The 26,593-nt window shown below is 34.7% G+C and overlaps 1 protein-coding gene and 2 long non-coding RNA genes across 3 annotated transcripts; 2 read left to right on the top strand and 1 right to left on the bottom strand.

The window, feature by feature from the left end:
* Positions 1–448: 448 nt before the first annotated feature.
* Positions 449–26,350, bottom strand: LOC125674530 (uncharacterized). Its single transcript, XM_056159833.1, has 11 exons — positions 26,331–26,350; positions 21,765–21,878; positions 18,332–18,356; positions 17,084–17,253; positions 16,034–16,162; positions 11,049–11,450; positions 8,226–8,699; positions 7,901–8,066; positions 6,136–6,164; positions 2,877–2,902; positions 449–1,072 (listed from the first exon to the last, which is right to left on the bottom strand). The coding sequence occupies exons 7-11, from the start codon at positions 8,668–8,670 to the stop codon at positions 710–712; spliced, it is 1,029 nt and encodes a 342-aa protein (XP_056015808.1). The 5' UTR covers positions 8,671–8,699; positions 11,049–11,450; positions 16,034–16,162; positions 17,084–17,253; positions 18,332–18,356; positions 21,765–21,878; positions 26,331–26,350; the 3' UTR covers positions 449–709.
* LOC130053166 (uncharacterized) lies at positions 3,496–4,221 on the top strand. The gene is made up of 2 exons (XR_008801654.1): positions 3,496–3,641; positions 3,938–4,221. It is a non-coding gene; the product is annotated as an uncharacterized LOC130053166 (long non-coding RNA).
* Positions 19,208–20,669, top strand: LOC130053167 (uncharacterized). Its single transcript, XR_008801655.1, has 2 exons — positions 19,208–19,280; positions 20,342–20,669. It is a non-coding gene; the product is annotated as an uncharacterized LOC130053167 (long non-coding RNA).
* Positions 26,351–26,593: the final 243 nt, after the last annotated feature.

A 26,593-nucleotide genomic window follows, 5' to 3' on the forward strand; every position in this document is an offset into this window, starting at 1 on the left:
TGACACCAATAACGTAGACTGTGTATCTTAATTGTGACTACTATCTGAAGATAGTACAAAAATACCACAGTATTTATTATCTAAATATACTAAAGCAACAACAATAATGATGATAAAACTAAATTGATCTAAATATACTAAAGCAACAACAATAATGATGATAAAACTAAATTGTTTAAAAAGAAAGATCATTTCTATTTTTCTTCTTTTCTTAATATAGCTTGACGCAAATAAACTATACTAGGCTGAACTTAATGAGAACGTTTTGTAAGTGACAAGAAACCTGTACTTTCACTGAACGAGCGTACATTCCTTTTCTCAAATATACTTTTGACTGAGATCGTTTGAAAATTGGACTCTGAATGCAAGGTGCATATTTGGTCCATAGCAACTGGTGACAAGATTCAGAACAGTTTTCAAGTTATCAAAGAATAATTGTAATAAATTATTATAATTTATATTTAAAATCACTTTTATTCTCAATTTCCAACTGTTTATTGGGTACATAAAGTAGGCTTTCCCACACGTTTGTGAATGAAATCAGATTTAACATACATTAATATATATCTTATCACCAGTAACAACTGTTGTTTTTTACTTAGGAATCCATATATCACTATATTTGCGTTTATTTCTAAAATTTTAGTGGTTTTATTAACGGTGAAATTGGGAATCTACGAGTCTAGTACTTGGAATTCCCACTACTCTTTTATTGCATATCATCTGTGTCATCTGACTTCTCTTTTAATTCCTTTGCTTCCTCTCTTAGCTTTTTGATAATTTTATCCTTTTCCTCAATATCTTGTTTCATTTTCGACAATTCCTCATCTTTCTTCGTAATGAGATTTTTCGCTTCTTTTAAATCTGTCTTTAGTTTATAAATCTCATCACTTTTTTCAGACTTCATTTCATGTAGTCTCTTTTCTAGATCACTCATGCTATCCTTCAAAGATATTTTCTCCGTTTCTAATGTGCAAATTCGGTTTTTAAGTTGTCTTACTTCATCCTCTTTTTCATTCTGTGCCTTCTCTATGTCGTTGATTCTCGCTCGAATATTTCTTATCTCTTTTTGCTGCAAACAAATATTAAGTTTAAAACTCATATATCAATTTTATACCACTGATATAACATGTAAATTAAGCCATCGTTCACTTTAAAATACTAGTACTTCAATTTACATTATTTGCTGAATCAACTTTCATTCCACGAGTATCATTGATATAAAAAGATGCCTATCGGCTATGCTACACAATAAATTAACTTAGCTTAATGACCTACCTTTTCAGTTACAATTTTGATAGAAGATTCCAACCTCATTGTAAGTGTAGCTATATTCTGAATTTTCATGATAAAAATTTCATGCATTTCCTTATATGTTAGTCCCCGAGGGTCTCTACAGCCCAGTAGCTAAGTACTTCGTTACTAGCTTGAAAATACGGATGTATATTTAGTTGCTGTTATAAAATTTAGAAATTCATTTCAAAATTAAGGATTATATCCCTCACGCATAGCTCTTATCCTTAGACGAATTTGACTCCACTTTTTGGCACACTGTTTTCCCTATAAAAGCTCTAAAACTTCCTTAATACATGTAGTAAGTGATTCGGGTGACTTATACCCTGAATCAAAACTTAATATACAGTGAAACATCTCCAAACTGGCCCCTCAGAAAACCGGTTCTCCCTGAATATCGGCCGATTTTCAAAGTCCCGGCAGAAACAGTAATATTTCCTTACAAAGAAAGTCTCACAAAACATGTGTAATTTACCCTTATAATACCGGCCACTATTTGAAGACTACAAAATTTTGGCCAGAGGGGTGATTAAGACTGGCCAGGTGTGAAAAATGACAGACCTACCGGCCAGGTGGGCAATTATCGACCGGAGGTGTGAAAAACACGAGTGGCCTCTATAAGTTCTTTAGTTTACCTGTGCTGTCCAGGCGTTTATCTAATCCAAGTGACCCTTTCAAATTTCGGTACACAATGTTATAAACAAATATGCACATATTGCATGACTACAATCAATACGCCATATTTATTGTTGCACCATGGATATAAGCGGTAGTTTATAAACAACAAACCCATGACTGTTAATGATAATTTTCAATAGATAAATAATTTTTTGGAGGTTTCCATAGACTTAAAATTCCTAAGAAACATCACAATTAAAATTATATTTTTACTACTCTACTTTTCAAAAACGTCAAAACAAATTTGTTAACGATATAAGCAATGGACGTAAACAGAGTTTTTAAAGGTAAGAGGAATTCCAATAATAGGCCTCTGTGTTTTCTTTATGTATCCTGTTATAAATTTTCAGTTAAAATTAGATGATTGCAGCAAGACTATTTTTGGTAATAATTACCTGTAGGTACAAGCGGTCTACTTTGATCTCCACCAATAATTGATCATAGATCCCCATATCAAAGTGAGCAGTACCTACTCTTTGTTTTGTTTATTAAAACATAATCCGAAAATCTACATAAATGCTGCTAGTCTACAGATTTCAATACCTATATCAAATGCAGTTTTATTTAAACGGAATGTTTTCCATTATTTATGCATGTCAATGTAAAAATGTTTATTCATGTTTGATTAGTTTTAGTGCTATAAATTGAAACTAAACATGTTAGTAAATTATTTTGTTTTATTTCCAATAGTGAAATAATAGTCCTTGAACACCATATTATATGGTTTGTGGTATGTCAATGAAATATCTAATAAAAATTGAACTGAAATGTTTCTAAATGCTAAATTCTCGGTATACCGGCCACCCCTCTAAACCGGCTGTTTTTTTTTTCGGTCCGACAGCTGGCCGGTTTGAGAAAGTTTCACTGTATATTCAGACGAAAAGACAAAAGAAACAAAACTGTACCTGGGCTGGAGTCCAAGATTGGTCATCTGAAATAAAGGTATACATAATTTCAGCAAAGTGAAATAGAATTTCATTAAAAAATATCCCCCCCCCCACATTTTGTACCCAGAAATATGTAAGTATGTTTGTTGTATAGTATAATATAGACCTCTATTCTTAGACCAGGCAAAGTTGGACGTGATGGATTTACCATTATAATATATCTTTCATTACAGTCAATTCTTTTTAAAGAAGGGTACCATTACCTAGCCCTAAAAGATAGTCAACTAACAAATTTCGTCTAACTAGTATTGAATTTATAAAATGTAGGATATATATAAATGTAAGATATATTGGAGAGAGGAGAAAATCTTTGGCTGGACCGGGAATCGAACCTAGGATCCCTGCATTACTAGTTGGGTGCTCTAACCACTGAGTTATCTGGGCCTATATCCACAGTCCGTATAGCCCTAATTACTACATTCCTCCCTCCTTAAATAGTTTTAGCCCTCGAAGATACACAACCCAGATTCTTCTCGCCCTGACATGACCTTCACCTACAAGTTCAAGAGTGGTCAACGGCACCAAATGTAGGATATATAAAAATGTAATATATATTTGTGCCGTTACCTATTTTCGATAGTATCCTAATTTCGATAGGTTATTATTTTTAACGATCATTCGATAATTGTAATGTCATTTTTCGGAATATTTTTCCCAAAATCAGCGTCAGTAACAAGAAGTGTCAGATAGCCAAAAAGATCGAGAATTACGCTTTTCAAAGAGGTAAGACTACAATTCTGTATGCATCTATTCTGAAAACGTCATTTTTCCCAATGCCAAAAAAAACACAATGAAAATCTGATTATTTTCCGTCGAAAACAGCGTCCTATTCACCTATGCTGTCGTCTGATAATAAACTCAATGTTGTGTTCTAAACATAGATAAGCCTCTCTTTGGGTGAACTATCGGTTCAAGAGAACAGTATGGAAACTCATTATTGTCATAATACCATACGGTTTTTTAAAAAAAATTCTGTTTTAAAATTTGTTTTTATTGATTTCTTGTTTATTTCTTTGCAGATATTTTCCATCCAGAGAGGAAATTATAAGAATGATGATCCAGAGGCCTTGGGCAATGCTTTCCAGTCGGTAAAATATGGAATGAGTGTCCATGCTGAATTGTTACTGCCAAATGTTTCCAAGTATCCTAGACAACTTTAAAATATGATAAATGGGCGTAATAACATTGGACGTGTGTCTTCAGGACCTTCACCACTATTTAAAATTGTTTGAAGTTGCTTTATTTGTTCATTATTTAATGTAATCAATTTGGTCGAAAAAATAAGAATAAAAGAATCATTCTATTTAATGTTGTTTTAACACTAACAGCGCGCCATACTTACTATCGAAAATAGGTGACGTCAGTCAAAACAAATTTGATTATGGCGGATCTAACGAAAGTTGAAATGCTACCTGGATTTTGATAGTTTTAAACAAAAAACAGCATATATTCAGTAGATAGAGTCAATTGATTAGAACAGATAAAATTCAGGTGAGAAATAATTGCTGAATATATTAAATATGTAAAATTAGTACTGCACTATCGAAAACCGGTGACACCAGGATAAAGGAGAGAGGAGAAAATATTTGGCTGGACCGGAAATCAAACCCGGGACCCCTGAATTACTAGTCGGGTATTCTTACCACTGAGCTATTCGGGCCGATATCCACGGTCCAAATAACCCTAACTACTACAAAAGTATATTGTGTATACATATGTGATCCCTACGCTACCCCTTAAAACTTCTTTTACGTTGCCTTAATATTTTTCACTCATATTGAGATTTATCACCTGTAGGTAAAGTACCACATAACCGTTTGCATGACGCCCAGTGTTGCAGCATTGTGGGCTCCTGACATTGCCAACATCTGTTGTAAAACAGGAACAGGTTTTTAACCTTTCATCCGGAAAAAACCCCACGCAACTCTCTTTTCTATATGCCAAGCGTTTAGCACAAGAGCAGTCGCTACTTATTCCACTGAGCCTCTGCAACCGGTGCATGTAGACACATGTCATTAAAGATATAGGCTGGTTGGTTGTTGGAATATTTAACACATGTAAAGATGTCAGCATCTTTAGCTCAATCGCCACAATTTTTAACATGCTGTAGTATGTCGGGTTCATCTATCATTGAGGAATCTTCATTAGACTAATACCTATTGACGCAGTGGATCTCAGTTGCAAGGGTTTTATACAAAACACCGGTGACTTTAAATTATAATAACGAGAAATCTATTAACGAATCAGATAAGTAACTACTTGGTCTACCTCACACAAAATCAAATATCGAGCTCTGAGCTATATGTACTGCAGCTATCTTACAGCGATATTATCAAATGCAAAAGCTGTCATGTTTGTCAGGGCTCGATGCGATAAGTCTGGTTTCCCAGTAATTGGTGGAATATGCTGAATTGAATTCCGAGGGTCTGAAACTAGAAATGCACTCGCTGTTGTAGATGCAAACTTAATATGAACGATACACTCAATTCAGTGATTTGCTTTTAAACAATTGTAAAAAACAAAAACATCAAATACAAATAGTCATTTTGCATGATTTTCATTCGCAACCCAGTTTTATTATATATTGCAATGATAACGCACGCAGTCTGAATATGAAATCACTAACATTTTTATGGTAGGAAGCTAATCCGGTATGCAAGTGATCTAAAGTTTTTTTTATGAGTTAATTAACTTCCTGGTGATATATACAAAGGGTGTTAGTGAAGGTGAGATTTATAGAAACATATCTAGAAATCGAACGGTATTTTTCAAAGGATTATTTTAATTGTTCTATTTTATGTAACACTTACAGTCACGGTTACTTAGTGGTTAGGGCGATTTCTTCGCAACCGGAAAGAACTGGTTAGATTCTTGATCCCCGTGCTGATTCACATTTTTGACAACGTTTAAAATTCATTCTGACTGATTCTTCGTAAAGCACACGGCATCAAAAGGGAAAGCCATGACCTTAAAACAGGTTATTTACAATAATAGCCGTTTACATGGTACAAAACAATGTTACAACAATAAGTGTCATGCAAAGGTATATGTTGATGAACTTCTTCTGATGATGTCTCTACTTGAGTAAAAACCTCTCGAAGAGGACGTAAAGAAACATACACAAACACGCGTATTTTCATTCGATCAATTCTACAATAAGCATGCAGTTAGCAACAATAATAAACAACAACTCTATTCATAAAACAAACCACGTTACCTATCAGTTGCTGACACGTCTTTTCACCACTAAAACAGAAGAAATGAGAAGGCTAAACACGGGGCAATGAATATTTCACAAAACACGTTCATGTCATAATACTACATATAGCGTGAATATTCATGAATTTGAGTTGAGGACAAACAGATGAATTGTTGTTAAGGAGACACTTCAGACAAATTATGTCACAACATGTGCGTGTCACAACATAAGTGAATCATATCAATTGTGTATTCTTCAAACTTCCAAACCTGGGTAAAAACCTTCCAAAATCAAAAGCGACAATACGTACAATTCGCAACACTTTACTGCAACAAAACGCAGACTTTTTGATATATGTTCATCGCTGATTTTTTTGGTATTGTTAATATCCATTTTGATTCATATGTTAATTCAATATCCCAGAATATCCCTTTCATATTTGGATATGTTACAGAACAATGACGTTAACAGCATTCATGTTCCCCATCTGTGACAGAATGTTCGGCGAATGATCTAATGTTATGCCGAAGTAGGCTACAGACAAATAAGGGTAATACAATTGAAGTTTCAACAATCTGGTTGAGAGACGCCATTGTACAAATAATATGGTCGTTATAATGATCTTATTTGTAAACTACAACTTAATATTAGATCAAATACTTTCTCACATGTATCATTAATGTATCACTTGTTAGGGGGTTCTTTAAGTGCAATACTAACGCCTCACAGGCATCTGATCCCATCTCTTGTGTTTTGAATAGTCTATAGTTCCCCTCTTCTCAATTTGGTAATTCTTTGTCGGATTTACAAGATCAATCACTGTTCGATATATTCACCTTTTATCATACAGAAGATCAAAATATTATATAACTTATCCAAAATAGTCACGTTAAACTTTTTGACCGAGGATTCTTTCTGAACCAATACTTTTATTATTCACTTTCCATCCAACAACATAAACTGTGTGATGTTTTTGTTCTTAATTCTGAAATACCAGCTATTGAAAAAATGTCACGGTGGTTAATAACTCGGTGTGTATATTGAAATTTTCAAAAGATCGATTAAATGTTAGAGCACATATTCAAGCATCTGAGCAAATATCCAAACTATAAGAAATACGCTGAGTTAAGCTTTAAATGTCATATATAAGTACATCGACTTATGTGAGTGTTACACATGATGCATTTGTATGAAAGGTGAAGATAACGAACAGTGAACAATCTCATAACTCCTATAAGCAATACCAGAATAGATAGTTGGGCAAACACGGTGGGATCAGGTGCCTAGGAGGAGTAAGCATCTTCTGTCGACCGGTCACACCATGTATATTAGCCGATTAATAGAAAATAGTGCGGGTTGCAATGCGTAAATGAAAGAAAACGGGTACCATCAGAAGTTTAGCAACATATAGTTATGAGATTGAGCACATTTATCCTCATTAAAATGAGATATACATATGAATGCGGGGAAATAAATTAATTAGATCAAAACATTACAATTTTAGATTAAGGGATTATAATATATCATAGTTCGAATTCCACCTTAGAGACATCCAATTTGATTTTTTTGAATACATTTCAACATATACATGAATACTAGAACACTTCGAAAAGGTTGAAATATTCACAAACTATTTTACTTGAAGTGTTATTTATTACGGTAGATAACGTCTGGTTTGAAACACACAATTTCATTATGCCTACGAATGTTTCAATTTATATTGAGACATATACTGGGGGGATGTTATTAGGCACGAACATTTTGAATATGATTTGTCTCTTACCTCATTTTGCTGCCTAATTGTGTAATGACCTCCTCTATAACGGCGGGTAACATTCTTTTAAGCGTGTGTTGTAATTGATTTTCATCGTCTACACTTGATTCACGACCCTCGCATGTTTCAGTTGATGTGGCTTTAGTAACAGTGTTTGTGTCTCCTGGGGTAGACTCTAAAATACAAGTGCACATGTAAGAAGCTACTTGGACTTATAGTATATTGAGTATATTATGATATTATGACCAAATTGTGATAGTAATTTTATTTTGTAAACAGGAGTAGCTCAAATGATACAGGTTTTGAAAACGGCATTATTTGCCCTCCATATTACCTGGAAAGGCCGATGAAAACGATTTTGAAAGATCACCGATCTTTTCGTGAAGGCCTTTCGGTTCATTTTGAACATCTAAACCATGTTCTGTAGTGGCATTCAAACCTCCTACAAACGCTGTGTAAGAGTCGTCGTGTTGTGAAACTGCTGTCAGCGAATGTTCAGCCTGATCGATGTTTTTATCTGTATCATATTCTCTTTGAGTTGCTTGCTTGTGACAATTATTTTGTGATGACAAAATTAGTGAATGTGTTCTTGTGGACTGAACCTTAACACCTTCAGCACTGTCAACCCTGTCTGTATCATTCTGCAAGTCGTTAGAATCGTTAGAATCTGATGTGCCCAGATTGTTTCCAGATGATTTGGTTGACTGTTGTCGACCATTTTTAAATATTAATGGATTATTTTCACGTACACCCAACTGGTTTTCGTTTGTCATCTTCATGCTGCTACTAGAATCATCGATTGGAGTGTCTGTAAAATGATGATGAGCAATTTCATCAATGATTTTAATTCTGTTGAAATACACGTATTCTGTATTTTGAATGGCATTTTAAAGATATACTACTCTATAGAATAATATATGAAATAAAGGGGGAATGGGGTGCTTCAAGGTAGAATGGCCCAATTCTATGCTGAGAGATCTTCATCGACACTAGTATGAAAATCAACTTCAAACTGAGAAGATCGACAGTCTGATATAAGTATGTACATTACAAATCAGGGTTTCAGTTAGTTTCTTGATGTTGAAAATCAGCGGCCTTGCTCTTGCATATTTAAGATGAATGTGAATGCTGATCAATATGCAAGGTAGTAATGCGTTGAGTTTGATAATGTAAAACTTATACGGTACCAATTTTGATGCACCATATGTGCATTTCGACAAATAATGTCTCTTCAGTGATGATCAACCGAAATGTTTGAAATCCGAAATAACTATGAAGTTTTAGATCTAAATATAGCCAAAAAACAGCGGGCCAAACAAATGGAGCCAAATTCGTCCAAGGAAAAGAGCTATGCATGAGGGAGATAATCCTTAATTTTGAAATGAATTTCTAAATTTTATAAAAGTAATTAAATATACATCCGTATTTTCAAGCTAGTAACGAAGTACTTAGCTACTGGGCTGTAGAGACCCTCGGGGACTAACAGTCCACCAGCAGAGGCCTCGACCCAGGGGTCATAATGTAAAACATACGGTACCAATTTTGATGCACCAGATGCGCATTTCGACAAATAATGTCTCTTCAGTGATGCTCAACCGAAATGTTTGAAATCCGAAATAACTATGAAGTTTTAGATCTAAATATAGACAAAAATAGCGTGCCAAACAAGTGGAGCCAAATTCGTCCAAGGATAAGAGCTATGCATGAGGGAGATAATCCTTAATTTTGAAATGAATTTCTAAATTTTATAACAGCAATTATACCCGAATTTTTTGTACGATATATTCTGTGACCTTGCCCTTCGATTTTAATCTTTACAATATTTTGTAAAATAGAATAAATGTATTTACTTTGAAGCGGAATGTTAGAAATATCTCATAAAATAATATTGTTGTTGATTTATCATATACGAATAGAAAAGGCACCAATACAAAAGTGAAATGAATGTACTTTTCGCTCACCAAGAACGACATTCCGGCTTTCGTTTTAATGTAAAAGTATTATCTTATGCAATATTCCCGATACACTTCGGTTGTTACTTGTATTCCTACTATTACCAAAATGACAGAACTGGAATAACGACATTATAGATTTATCTTTTATCTACAATCATTTCATTAAAAACGTGATTGTCCAATACTGTCCTCCTTTTTTTGAAAAGCTCAAAAATAGACTTTAACAGTAGTTCCATGGGCCACATCGCATTTTCTAGCAATAAACAATTTTGAGCAAACCTATCATTATACAAGAAGCATGGTTTAAAGAAAAAACTGTTCACAGATAACGACTAAAAATTCATTAATTATCCAACTTGATGATTAAACTTGACTACAAAGCATTATTTATCATATGCTTTTGTAGACGGGTATAAACTTTCATATTAAAAAAAATCTAAGGATGATTTGTGCCAAGTTTGGTTCCTCATACATTCGCATGTAAACCTTTCATCCCCTATTGTGGCCTCACCCTAACCACAGGAAACTCCACTATATCAAAAAGCTTTCATATAAATTCCAGAATTTCTGGAACAATGGTTCTTGAGAAGAAGATTCCTAAATGCCCCCACCCTATTTTTGCATTGTTGTGAATATCTCCACTTTGAAAGGGGCATGATCCTTCATTTGAACAAACTTGAATCCTCTTCACCCAAAGATGAATTGTTCTAAATTGACCAAGTTGTTCTGGAGAAGAAGGTTTTCCTATATATCTGCATTTAAATTTTGATCTTCTAGTGTGGTCTCATTCTACCTTCGGGGGTCATGATCTGAGGAAATATGAATCTACTCTATATCAAAATGCTTTCAGCTAAATCTCTACTCTTCTGATGAAGTGGATTTTGGGAAAAAAGATTTTTTAAAGATTTTATTTATACATTCGCATGTTCAACTTTGTTTCCTAGTGTGGAACCAACAAAATCCCTGGGGTTATAATTTTAACAAACTTGAATTTCCACCTCTTCTGGTCCAGTTGTTCTGAAGAAGAAGATGGAAATGCGAAAAGTTTACGCCGATGTTGACGACGATCACGCCAACAGACAATGGACTTTCGATCAGAAAAGCTTACTTGAGCCTTAGGCTCAAGTAAATTGAGACATCAATTTATCACTAAACATACAGGAAAGAAAAAAATACTAAAACTAACTCTGTAAATACGTTACATTTTTCTTTCTGGGAACTAGAATTTTTTTCAGAATTCTTTCTAGTTTTTTGTTTTTCTGATTTTTCTGTATTTTCCTTCTCCTCAAAATCTCTGGTGCAGACACTGCTGTTATCTGTTGTTGATTCTTCATCTATGCTTGTTTTTATTGTAGATGGCTGGTTTGATAAGGATTTTCCTTTCACTTCAGGTTTTGTTTCAGTGTTCCTATCATCGTCCCCTTTGTCTGGTTGATATTCCGTTGCATTGGCACCACTCGTTGAGTTAAAACTATTTGCAGTATCCGTGATTTCATCAGTAGGCTTGAGTATCAAAGGATCACTTTCATCTTGGTCTTTGTTTTCTTCGAAGATAGATTTTGTTCTCTCTGTAGTATGTTCCTCTTCCCATGGGAATTCGGTAGCTAAATTATAGTTAGTGCTTTTAGTGTAGAAATTCCATTATACATCAACATATGAGAGAGAGAGAGAGAGGGGGGGGGCACTAACTCACAACAGCACACCCATTGAAAGTAGACATTAACGGCAAACTGACAACTCAACTGTATGACAAACGGGATGATTTCAGCTTCTCCATCGTCCACTTCCCATATTTATGTAGCAATATTCCATTATCACCTGCATATGGTGTTTATATACCTCAACTGATTCGATATGCAACAGCTTGTTCTGCGTATGGTCAGTTTTTAAATCGAGGTTAGCTACTGACAAACAAGTTGATGGTACAAGGATTTCAACAGTCTCGATTAAAGTCAGCATTTCGCAAATTTTATGGTCGTCATAACGATCTAGTGCGTCAATACAACCTATCATTGGGTCAAATGTTGTCTGACGTGTTTCATACCGATTGTTAAGCCGTTCTTGGCACAGATTTTGACTACGGATAACTCCGTTTACCTGAACAGGATATAGGGCTCACGGCGGGTGTGACCGGTCGACAGGGGATGCTTACTCCTCCTAGGCACCTGATCCCACCTTTGGTGTGTCCAGGGGTCCGTGTTTGCCCAACTATCTATTTTGTATTGCTTGTAGGAGTTATAAGATGGATCACTGTTCGTTATCTTCACCTTTCATTCAAAAGTGTAGGATCTACAAAGTGGATGCAAGGTGAAACACAAAACTAATATACTAAAATGACCATCGACATGAACAATTAGATTGTTAACTTTTCTGTACAACCTAATCCTTCCTCGAGCCAAACGAAGAAGTCTTACATCAATACAAAATGAGCAAAAATAGCAATACATCTACAAGCATATAAAAAAAGAAAATGTCATATTTAGTGGTTTTGACGTGCTATTGAAAGGCGAAAATAACGAACAGTGACCAATCTCATAACTCCTATAAGCAATACAAAATAAAGAGTTCGGCAAAAGTGGACCCCTGGATATACCAGAGGTGGGGTCAGGTATCTAGGAAGAGTAAAAATCCCCTGTCGACCGGTCGCACCCGCCTTATGTCATATATCTTGATCAGGTAAACGGGGTTATCCATAGTCAAAATCAATGTGCCAAGAACGACCTAAACATTGGTATGAAACATGTCAGACTGAATTTCACCTAATTATAGGTTGTATTTGCAAACTAGATCGTCATAACGACTATATAATCTGCAAAACGACAATAAAATGTGCTAAATGCTGACTTTAAAGACCCAAAGCAATACCGTACGGTTTCTTCTCGGATCACTGGATGTGGGCGGAGCTCATCTATGGTCATTGTTATTTACCTGTAATTTACATGGCTAAGAGAACAGGGTGTTGTATATAGTTTTGATATACCAAGGAAAAGTCTTAGGTGTGCCTGCAGAGTTCTGTGATCATAGTGATTGTATAATGGTTGTATTCCTAATGGTGGCTGACGCACAGTTTACACCCATCCCCTCCTTCTCTCTCTTACTGTCAGTCATAGAATCAATGAATAATTTCTTTTATCAATATAGATGTATCATAAATGGATGATATAGGTTATTTCAGTAAGGTGTAAAATGCAGAAATTAATGTGCGAATTCTTGTTTGATTTCTGATTGTGTAATTTATAATACATGTATATACAGGGGACAATGCAATTATATAATATATAATATTGAAATTGCATTGGTCTTTTTTAAAAAATTTGAATTATGAGAAAATGGCAGTTTTGGACAGGTCAATGTTATCAAATTCAGGTATACTGGGCTTCCTGACGATCTAAACAATGCCGGTGATTATTGGTTGTTATTGTTATCAAAACACCTCTCTGGGGTCCCTCTAGACCACAGTCGCTGCAGATGTCACTCCACCTGAGATCTATTGTTAAAAGTTTGATTGACAGGCTGTTTACCATTGATCACCAAACAGGTAAAATGTGGGTCTTTAAACGAGACTGTTGAAGCCCCTGTAACATTAACTTGTTTGTCAGTAGCCTACCTCGACTCAAAAATTAATCCTATACAGAATACAAGATTGACAGTAGGACAAACATGGACAAACGGAAAAATATGGAACCCTTCAAACACTAGAAGTGGGTTTGGTCGCTTACGAAGAGTAAAACCCCCTGTTGACCAGTCCCATCGGCCGTGAGCGAAAATCACCGGTATCTTGACCTATCGTGCTCTTTTATTATATTTCTGTAGAGGGGGTAATCATTCACTCGAATAGAAATTGAATCTTCATTGTGCATGATTAAAATGCTATCTCCTCCAATGCATGTATTGTTTAGCGCTAGAGATGATATGTCGATTGCAGGAAAAAATGATAACGAAATAAAAAAATATCCGCATTCAACAAGGTTTTCTTGTGTTGCGTGTGGTTGCTATAGTCAGTTGAGAACTCGAGAAAATACATGGCAATCACACTAGATAATATGCTACAGTTAATCAGTCTTTAAGTTTCTGAAAAGAAGATAATGTTTTATGCAAATTTCGTCTTTTCTGGCAAAAGGCTATCAAGATTTTTATTTTACTTTATTTTTACTACTTACCAATTAACCCTATCCCCCGATAAAGACCTACTTCTCTATTTACTTGAACATAGTTAAATCCTCTTTACCCAAGATGTGGTAGAAAGTTTCGTTTGAATGCCTGGCTGGAGATAAATGGGAGCTGGGGAAACATTTGAAAAGTTAACAATTGCGTTAAGGAGAACGATGGCAAAGTTCTGATCAGAACCGCCTATTCATGGATTTACCTAGAATTTATTGTCCGAATAGTAAATATGAAATCATTATGTGTTCAAAATAACTCATCAGACTTAGAGGTATTTTACATCGATTTCAGAAATGCTGTTAATCTTTTCCAACAATTAATTACCATAATGGAAAAGTACTTTTGCATTATTGATACCGAGGTTAAGACTGATCACAATATAAAGCAACAGCTACATATAATTCCCTTACACCCGCTGTGAATTATTTTGAAACTTCCGATTTTATGTGAGAAAACAAAGACGTAAATCGCACTTAGTACGTAATTTTACCTACATAAATACTGTTTTCTTGAATATCATTTTTTTTTTTACAAATATTCTGCTATACAATGTCAGTTTATACTTGTGTTTACCCAAATAACTCAATAATGATGTCTATATGTTGATAGTATGTGTATTTGATAATAAACATCGCCGTGGTTATATAGAGTATATACATGTAGTAGATTTAACGCAATGGGCATAAAAAAATACAAACAGTTGCAAAAGGCCACCCTAATCCAGAAATAAAACACTGAAATTGTTTTACTTGAGTATGACCTCAAAATTTACCTTGAGATTTATCAGCCTGTCAAACGTGAAACCGTTAAACTTACATGCCTGGGTGGCCTAGTAGTTTAGGTGTTCGGTAATCTTACACTTAAAGCATACATTCCAAGTTCAATTCCAATATTTTCCAAATCCATTTTTTTTTCGCTTTTCATTTTTTGGGGTCGTTTTCTGGGTGGATGGGGGTTGGAGTTAAAAATGTGATATTTAGTATTTACAATGACAATCACATATACTGCGACTTAAAACTGTTCACGATGGCTAAATCTTAATAACCATAACATATAAATACATTAATAATACAAGTAAATAATATAGAGAAGGCGAAATTCAGCTACTGATCCACACTCCTTTCCTTCTTCCAAAATGGTTCGGTACCCGTTGTTACGTCACAGCGATTTGGCGCTTGAACCCGACCATTTCAAAATACGTTCAGGTGTGATTTGGAAATTTTCGCAAATGAAAGGCGAAGATAACGAACAGTGACCAATCTCATAACTCCTGTAAGCAATACAAAATAGATAGTTGGGCAAACACGGACCTCTGGATACATCAGAGATGGGATCAGGTGCCTAGGAGGAGTAAGCATCCGCTGTCGACCTGTCACACCCGCCGTGAGCCCTATATCCTGTTCAAGTAAACGGAGTTATCCGTAGTCAAAATCGGTGTGCCAAGAATGGCATGACAAACGGTATGAAACATATATCTCCCCCAATTCAATTTATATCTTCGTCAATTTTTCAATTAAGTTTCGATTTATATAGATGTTTATTCTAAGAAAAAAATTGGATTCCATTGCATAGACCCTTTAAAGAAAGACTCATAAATATCAGTAATGCTAAACGGCGGTAGTTAATTATCTTGGTTAACGACACATTCAAAACGTTGGCCTTATATTTAAAAATAACACGCCAGTCTATGATTGGAAACCGGCGTTTTCCCTTTAAATTTCGGAGTCTGCCTTTTCGTCAGCAAAAGTGCTGTATCTCTTTTGGATAAAGTACACTTCCATTAATTCCTTGAAAGCAAACAATTAATGGAACACTAAGAAGTATTGAAAAGTTTTTCATTTTGAATTTGAACTTGATTTTCCTTGTCGAAATTTTACAAATTTGAAAAGGTTCGACAACCTTTCACCTGTAAGTAATGACCTTTTTCGTTCAGGTAATTCTAACTCTCAGTACTGACTATGCTTTTCTGTGATCTTTCTGACTTTTATGTACGTATGAAACGAGTAAGTTTACAGTGACTTACTAGACTGTCGTTGTCTTCTCTTGACACATGCACAGTAAACATTATCTGTGTTAATGCCTCTTCCGGAGTCTATATTCCTTTGTTTGTGTTTAAACCACCGTCTTCTTCGTATTTTCTGTCCGCATTTATCTATGGAAAAATATTTAAACTATCATATAAATAAGCTTAGTACCCCGGTAATCTGAAGTGTATGCATGGTATGTATTGGATTTTTTTTTCTAGAATACCGTATCATATATTAACGTTTATATTTGATGGCATGCAACCTACCAAATGCGCCCTTTCCGTACAATGTATGCATTTCCATTTTTAATATAAATACTAAAATCAATGTTAAACTTCGTTAAGTCACCCCAAATGCAATGATGATGATAATAATAATACATGTAAATAATTTTAGATTTTATACATTACAAAACAAACAAATTATGATAAATTTTGCGATAGCATCCTTGAATAAAAAGCTGTTTAGTGAAGAAGCAATCGACAGAAAGCTCATACATGTATATCCGTATTTCCATACATTGTTATCATTTTGCTGGTGTTAGTCTTCAAGTCTAAATGTTTCGTTCTGAAGAACCCAGAGACATAATCTTGTTTTTAAAAACAATTATCTGAATACACTGTGGTAATAGTATATGCTCAAATATTTTCAACAGATTTTAAAACACTGAATTATTGTGACAGTTATCTCATTGTAATACGTAAATTACAGAGGTGGTATTACATGCATTTCAATAAAATTAAATACAATTCAAAGCCACACCTGTTTAAGCGAGGAACATTTTACTTCAACCATTTTGTCCACTTGAAAATAGTAAAATATGATTATATACATTTTTGTTGATATAGAAATATAGCCTGTATAAGTATATGCACTTGGCCTTATGATACAAAATTGTATACTTAAATCATCTCTATAATGCATTAATCAACAATGCCAATAAAGCTTTACCCGACACAAAATCTGTATGAGAGACTTTCAACAAAAAGGGTGGTCCCAAAATGCAGTCTATTTACGAGTATGTGATTCATATGTTAAAACTCAACTCTTTCTCCATATCCATATCCCGAAGAGCAGCACCGGTATCAGGACGAGAAATAGAAGGAACAGATAATTTGAATTGTATTCTACTTCTGGAGTTCTTCCAGGGATTCCACTCCGCGTGCTCGGATACGTCGAAGGAATTCCAATGGTTGATGGGTTATTTGACCATGTTCTATTATAAATACAATCAATAGTAAGAAGCCCACATACCTTATCGGTCACCTGAGTATTAGCCGTTTTTGTTATTCCTGATATCCGTTTACCTGATCAAGATATAGGGTTCACGTTCTGCATTACTATGTATTTAGTTTTTCTTACAAATATGCAGTTGTAGAGAAGAGTTATGAAAATTGGCAAATTTTTGACCGTTTTTGCCCCACCCTTAGCCCTAAAGGTGCACGAGTCTGTCCAAAGATGCTTCAAACCAAATTTGGATGTCAGTTACAGTATAAAAAAGATGTTAGGAACGTTTAATTGTTAACACAAGACAGATGACAAACGAGGCACGACGACGGACGCTGACAAACTGACTAAAGTGTTAAGCAATTTTATTTCAAGAAAAATAGGAAATTCTGGGAAATTATCTATTATGAAAAAGTACCATTTAACGTATATTCTGACAAGCCGACAAAAAGATATGATACGTCCGCTTCAAAATTTGACATGTCCATGTAAATATATGATAAGTCGAGATAAAAACCTGACATATCATGTACTGATCTGACAAGTCAATATGAAGACATGACTAATCAACTTAAATATCTGACACGTCTACATAAATATCTTACACCTCTACATATTTCCATGTATATGACAAGTAGGTGTAAAATAAATAACATACATGTATTATCATACATTCTTTAAATCTTATAAAATAGTAGATATTTTTATGTTATCAATACATACATGACGCTACCGTAACACAACGACGTTGCGTACAAAATTGAAGATTTAAAGGCCGGTGTTTTCAACCGGTCAGTTTTCCCCAGGTAAGTAAGTGCGTGACGGAGCTAATTTCAGGCAGGTATTTATCCCTGTCGCTTCTTTTTATAAGCAGAAGAGTGTTTACAAATACAACACATATCTGTGGAAATGAATCTGGCTACATGTACGCATTGACTGTGGATATATGAGTTAGATACATGTAAAATGCGATAACTCCCCTTATACATGCATATCTGTTACAGAGGTGCTAAATAATCACTAAAAAAATAAAGAGCATGTATTGCGTTTTCCTCAATAGAACTTACCGAACTTCTTTCAAGCATCCTGTATCTGATATATATAGCAGTAATGATTTTAAATCATTTAAAAGTTACATTGTATATTCAGAAAATTCATAGTGCAGATTTTATAAATTTTCAATTAAGTAGAAAACAACGCCTGACAGATGATACTTTCTATTTTGAATTAATTGGACAAACTGAAACGAATGATTAAGAAGTATCCACCTTAAAATGATAACATATTGTGCTGTATTGAGTAAATAGCTGGTAAACTTCAAACGTAACATATGAAAGGTGAAGACAACGAACAGTCATCAATCTCATAACTCCTATAAGCAATACAAAATAGAGGTCGGCAAACACGGACCCCTGTATATACCAGAGGTGGGATCAGGTGCCTATATACAATCAGATTGCAATACAGCATGTACACTAAGAAACGAAACGTAATTGCAAAACTGTGTATGATGTATTGGTGACTATATATAAAAGTAGTTTCTTGTATCAAAAACTTCCCATCCTCAAAATAACACCTTAAGTTTACATCATTCTGACTGGACCAATACTAAACTAATAAAAATACTACATGGATATAGTGCACATAAGTTTGTAGCATTTTGAAGGACATTTATTGAGTCGACAAGCATGGAATCTAAACGTTTAATTAATCTAGTTTAAAACAATATCCTATTCCTAAGCATCTCACTTACTAATTTTGATAACATACAATAAACTCCTTTTACCCTTTTCATTAGCTTTCTCAAGTCCCAAATTCTGAGTTTTATAGAAGCAGGAATCGAAACCAATAAATTTAATGCCGTTTTGCAAGGTAAATGACAGACGTAACATGACATATGTAAACTGAATATGACCCTGATGTTTGCTGAGATTTAGGGATGTGTTTCCGGAACGGGAATACTGGATAGGTACTTAATGAAGCAGCTAAGCCGACGGAGACAGTGACAGGCCTCAGGTGATCATTTTGTGAAGTGTTTGAATATCTTATGGTTCATAATTATAACGTGCAAGGAAGGTTTGCCAGGGAAGGAAATATCACTTATCTTAATGACCTTGTAGGCATAAGACGACATTTTGGTGAACAGCTAGCCAATATACACAGTAGGAGTTAAAGCAAATGAAAAATAGAGTCTGTAAGAGGATTATGTTCGCCTAGCAAGTACAATATAACTGTAAAATGCAATGTAGTATAACGTTTGACGAAATTTGCTGTTAATATCACCAATCAAATAATTTTAAATCCCTGTAAAAGTGCCCTGATTCTGTTGTTTTTTAAGTACATTTTTCATTTTGTTATACATGTAAAGCTTATACGGTATCAATTTTGATGCACCAGATTTGTAACAACTTTAAGTTGGTATTTAAGAAATAAGATATAATTTTTGAGTGTTATTGGAATATAACATGAAATTGGTCTCGTGATCAAATCCTATAACACTAAAAAATGATATATCATTTCATATATCTCTATTTGATTTGTGTTCTTGCCAAGCTTCCATGCTTGTATAGCATATGACCGAAATAACAATCATACAACACAAGATATAGTTCGTGAGAGTTTTATCGAATAAGTAATTAGGAACAATACCTAATACAATACAAGATTTAAATATTCAATATAAATAAAGGTAATTTATAGCGTACAGTTAACTGAATTGAAGACAAGAGTGGAGTAAACTTCATCCGTGATGTGATTTGGTCGCAATCAGCGAGGGAGAAATCGTGGGCCTATTTAAAATTGAAAACGCAATTGTTTAACACATAATTCGGAGGATATGAGAGAAATACCGTAGGATAGAAGGATCACGTTAACTTTAAGTTCTTGGTAAGGTTGTTGCAAGTTTTGGAAGCGAACAATGACATGTTTATCGTTAGGACTCATGGCTGTTGCCATGTAGGACAGGTTTAGACGAAGTGCAGGTAGGTTATTTTTTACCTCCAGGGTGTGTGATAGAAAATAGATACGAACTAACAGAGTTTTTTTGTTCACTTTAGATATACATGTATCTACTGTAGGATTTTAATGAAGACCAACAGCAGTGCCCTGGCATGAACATATTTTTCGAGCCTCAAAACCAGCCTCGCTTATATCGAGCCATGGCTAAAACAACAGGTTATCATCATCATGGACTCCTATACATCTTACTCTGTCTCCATTTCTTCGCTTCCAATATCAAAGTCATCGTATGAACAATTCGCCACGTTGCAGAAGTAGCAGTTTTCGACCTAGTTCTAGTATTTGAGGATATTATTTAAAATGAAACAGCTGAATGGTTTTATAACTGTTTCTGTTTTATCAATTGATGAAATTCTTGTCTGTTTACAAAATAAACTCTGCATATATATTCTGATGCGTTTGTTTTCAATTTTATTTCTGTTATGATGCCATCGCAGTGGCAGATCCAGGAATTCCGAAAGGAAGGCTAGGGCAAGTGAAAGTAAAGTGTTAGCCAAAATACTCAGCCATTTTGGGTGCCAATCAGGACAATTACTCGCAATATTTCTATTTTTAATTTTCAGCGAAAAGTGGGAGGGTTTTAAATCCCCCTGCATTGCATAAACAAGTAGCCTGGTGAGAGTACTTGACTTTTGGAACGGTTATTGTATTCATACGCAAGAAAATACTGATCACATAAACAATTTCATGCTATACAAAATTGAACGACAATTTCATTAGTATTGTCATATAGGAAAATACATTGGCAAATGTAAATACATGGTAATGCTAAGCTGGAATAATCGCTAAGCATGCTATGTTACGCATAATGTAATGTTATCTCTACTAATGTGACTATGATTTGCAAGGTTGTCCTAATTATAAGTGTAATAGAACAGATTGTCATATTACTCTTGGAGACATGTTTGCCCTTCGATTAAAAGGGCGACATTTGAAGGACTAAAGAAGCAGTAATATTTGAAGGACTACAAAAGCACTAATTCCCATTGTGACTACTGTCATGACAGAAGTCGAAATGGAGAAGAAAAACGACGTTTCGTAAACGCTTCGTCTTAGAGCTCATTTCCCTGACCATTTACATATGTCTGTCTTTGAATGTAAATGACCGACACAATAAGAAAAGCCAGTGTTCATTGGTACTTTAATATAGGCTATTTGTTCAATTTACCAACTTTGAAATTGATGTCCATTCCTTTTTAATCGAAACCGATGTTTTCTTCAAAACGATTTGAAAGTAAAAGCTTAAATTCAAAATAGGCATCATCAAACCCGTAACTGAATAGAGAAGTATTGCTGGCATAAACATGAATCAAAAATGCAAAAGCTGAGACGCTAGATGATATATAATATCGTGAATTAATCCGGAGAATGTACATTGAAAAAATTATTTATGCTAGATATCTAACATAATTAACTTTGTTTGGTTTCATCTATATGACAGTAAACATTCGATCAATAAATAATTAAAAAGAAACTACTCACAATTAAGAATTTCGTTGGACCAAAACTGTCGCTTCGGGCAATCAGGAAACAAATCACTGCAGTTGTACTGATCAGTTATATGTTGTGCATTCAGGCTGTATGCAGGACAATATTCTGAAGAAAAAACCCCGGAAACTCTTTAAAGTTAAAATACATAATTTACAGACAGAGCAATTCAGTGTTCTGAGAAAGACATTGATATACAAAGGTATCAGAGCTAGTTGTCTGTATTAATAGGAAATTCGCATGTTAAAATATCAAAGTCCTATGTCTAACAGTTTCAAAGTTATAGGCTTTGAGATACGCACATATGAACATACGAACGACAACCGAGAGAAATATGACGAGCTCGGTACTTAAAAATGAAACGCAGGAAGTCATGAATGTAAATGTTGATTGATTGATTGAATTAATGAATATTGTTTAACGTCCCTCTCGAGAATATTTCACTCATATGGAGACATTTGAATGTAATTGGAAAACAAGGAATAAATGTGATCAATCTCTTATCTCCTATAAGGAATACAAGATTAAGACTCGAACAAACATGGACACCTGGATATATTAGAGGTGGGATCAGGTGTCTAGGATGAGCAAACATTCCCTGTCGACCGGTTACACCCGCCGTGAGCCCAATATCTTTGTCAGATAAACGAAGTAATCCGTAGTCAAAATCAGCGGATCGCATTACTTATTTCTTACAAGGAAATGAAATGAAACCATAATTATTGCACTTGTTCAGCAAAGTATTAATAAAGGATTCTACATTAAGGGACATATGAAACATTAAAATATGATAACTGAAAATGGAAGTAGAAAATGGCTGTTTTCAATTTATCTTTTGCAATCAATGCATATCTTGGTTAACATAAAACATAACTATGATGTCTGACATACTCTCTGTTGATAACTAATTAGAAGGTTTCAAGCATTATCTTCATTTTTGAAGAATTCAGACTAACCAATGTTTTTGGTATTGTCAAAGGTACCAACATCAAATGGACTGATATATTCTACTTTTTAACGACAAGACAAACATTTTCATATGATACAATCTATACAGAATGGATATCATCAAATGAGAAAGAATCGTGAACAGCATTGTCATTTCAAATGAGAAAAAACCTTATCGAAGTAATCCATACGTTACATTAATGTACATGTATTTACATATAGTTAGTACTACTTCTTTTCTGATAATATAATAAGTACGTACGCTGGACGAGTCTTGTTTTGGGCGCACATACTTCAATGCTTGCATTCCTGTAAGCATTTAACAAGCAATGGTATTCCAAAGGATACTGGCATGTTTGAGGATAAACAGAACAATTCTTCTGTATCGCTCTATCCGTCCATCCTTGTTGAGATAACGGACATTCCGATATGTACGATACTGATTGAAAAGAAGGTGGACACGCCTTTGCCATGATGCACTGTAAAACATATTCACACAGCCAAATGACAAAATGTTGTAGATGATATGAAATTCAGAAATAGGAATCACTGAATTATATCGATCACAATTCAGCAAATGAGGTTCAGATTTGAGTTTGTAATATTGTCAATTCTTATTGAAGGATATTTCTAATTTCTACATTAAAGGGAATTGTTGAACGAAAAAGAAAATCAATTTGGTTACAGTGTGTTACGTTGTTCCTTTTTCCAGCTAATCTACTTTTTATTTATTCACAAAAACTACTTTTGTCGTTGGTGTCAACATTACATACACAACATAGAAAGGTTTAGAATTTATATATGTACATGTATTTTTAGTAATATTTTGATGCTAACATATGATAACATTTTTGCACTTAAATTAAGGGCATATATTCATTTTATAGAAATTTAAAGTTTAAAAGAACAGTCCAGGAATATTATTAGTTTTCTGTCCACTATGTGTGCAGGAATCGCTATAACCTACCGAAACTAAATCAACGCAGGCTACTGACAAGGAAGTTGATATTTCAGGGATTTCAACAATCTCGTTTAAAGCCATCATTTCAGAAATTATATGGTCATTATAACAATCTAGTTTGTCAATACAACCTATCATTGGGTCAAATGCTGTCTGGCGTGTTTCATACCGATTGGTCCCGTTGGGGATCCAGGTTAGAATAGGTCCGCAGTACCACCTTGCTTGTCACAAGAGGCTCATAATTGGGGCGGTCCTTCGGATGAGACCGCAAAAACCGAAGTCCCGTGTCACGGCAGGTGTTGCACGATAAAGATCCTTCCCTGCTCAATTTCCATAAGCGCCGAGCATAGGCCTAAATTTTGAAGCCCTTCACCGGTAGTGATGATGTCTCCATATGAGTGAAATATTCTCGAGAGGGACGTTAAACAATATTCAAACAATCAATCAATCATACCGATTGTCAGACCGTAGTTGGCACACTAATTCTGGGTATCGATTGCTCCGTTTCCCTGATCAAGATATGGGGCTCACGGCGGATGTGACTGATCGACAGGGGATGCTTACTCCTCCTATGAAAAGTCCAGGTTTATCCAGGTTTATATAGGAGGCCAAAAAAATTCGTGATTTCACTTCTGTTAATTTGCACTATAAAGTAACAAATGGTAAATAAATTCATGAAACTTTGGAAGAATTTGTCGTAATCGGAGCATTACTGAAAACGAATTGTCTTCAATCGCATGTTTCTTACACTGTAGATATCAGGGAATAGTTTCGCACTACAGACCCAGTCAAAGTCCTTACAAATGGAACTATACTCATAAAATGTGTAAAATAATATCAGAGTGCATGTTAAATGTAGCCGAGTGCTTAATGAAAAACATGATGAACGACATGTTGGTGTCTACATGATTACTAGCATATATATGAGTGCAAATACAAAACTTAGACACGTGGTCAGTTTCTAGAAAAATTCAGATGAAAACCTACATGCAAAAGGGTTTGTAGCTGAGAGATAAGGTGGGTGGCACCATATGAAAGGTAGATTTTTAAGAAGGGAGCCTAAATCATTGAATGTGCATAGTGTCTATATCCCATCGCATGGTACTGTGATGGTGTGTGGGTGGTAAGGATTTAGCCGAAATGAGAGGAAATCAAATAGAGAAGGGGCACCAACACCAGTATGTATAGATTACATGTATGATTCATTAGCTACATTAATGTGAAATACAAATATTGACATAAAGAGTCAATATGAGTTTTCATTACTTTGTCATAACCTGACTTTGATTTATACCCCTTACCCAAAACAATAAGAACTATCCCCGCCATCTTAGATGAGTTGCCTAATTGAGATGCTTTCGTAATATCGTAAACATATGCTTCAACAAATGACATATACGAAGACAACACCAACTATTGTCAGAGTTAACGTGAAAAAGAAGATCATAGATTAGTTTCTTTGGTTTTTTTTAATTTGATAGCATTCTTAATATACCTCGCATTGGGTCAAATGCTGTCTGACGTGTTTCATACCGATTGTTAAGCCGTTCTTGGCACACTGATTTTGACTGCGGATAACTCCGTTTACCTGATCAGGATATGGGGCTCACGGCGGGTGTGACCGGTCAACAGGGGATGCTTACTCCTCCTAGGCACCTGATCCCACCTCTGGTGTGTCCAGGGGTCCGGGTTTGCCCAACTATCTATTTTGTATTGCTTGTAGGAGTTATGAGATTGATCACTGTTCGTTATTTTCACCTTGCATACAGGCAAAACAAAGGAAGAATTTACTTACTTTTTAAAGTTTATCGAGAAAGGATATGTTCTTTTCTTAATAGTTTTACAAGTAGTTAATAGTTAATATACTATTTGAACAATGTGTTTGAAGCCAACAAATATTTATGAATTCAAAGTGTTTCGTTACAATGATAAAAATATTATCATGTAAAACTTATACGGTACCAATTTTGATGCACCAGATGCGCATTTCGACAAATATTGTTTATCTTTATATCGTTATTTTCAATCAGGGAATTTGGACCAATTGTTTTCATATCCACTGGTTCAGAGAGACAGTGAAAATTCTCAATTGACAATTATAACTCTAAGTGGATATCCTAAGTGACCAGAGAACAAAACTAAATATGTCCAACCCCGAGGATGCTGTGAATGTGATATTTCTCTTGTACGTAAAATATTGTATTGACCGTCACAAAATGTAAAATATATTAATTATCCACATAATTATATGTAACCTATAACCAGTACTGCTTTTAGTAATAAATAATACAATAGATAGTATTTTAACACATGATCAAATCCGATAAAGTAAAATTAATGCAAATTCGTTAAAACCCGACAACGCATGGAATTTACAAGATTCGTCCTAGAAATCCACACGGGTTCCCGTACATGTGTGTGTTAAAATGAATTTAAAGAAATCTATACTTTCGGTTTGCTAAATTATAGTTTGAATACCAAGAAGTATGTTCATTGCATGATGATTAATTTCATTAGATCAAGTATCCATTATCAAACATGATTTATGATTATTCAATAGAATATTTAATTACTGTGTGTGCAAAGCGCTTGAATTTCCATAACCATCGCTTTCAATATCACCAATTTACAAGCTACATGTATCTAAATACCTTTGGCTCTCAAAGTTGCATCACTGGGACGATATATATTAAATCTGTATCGCTAAATCCTAGCAAAGGCACCGACGAGATCCATCACGAAGTAATAATGTAATACTCAATTTACATCCCTATCCGTGCGAAGTTCTACCTGTCCCTGATCAGCGATCACGTGTACACTCTACGGTAGACCATGCATATAATTAAAATTAATGTGTACTTGGATGATTTCTTTTATATATTCTGGTAATGAAAACAAAATCAGATAACAGCAA

Source organism: Ostrea edulis, chromosome 3, assembly GCF_947568905.1.
Source record: "Ostrea edulis chromosome 3, xbOstEdul1.1, whole genome shotgun sequence".
Lineage (NCBI taxonomy): Eukaryota > Metazoa > Mollusca > Bivalvia > Ostreida > Ostreidae > Ostrea > Ostrea edulis.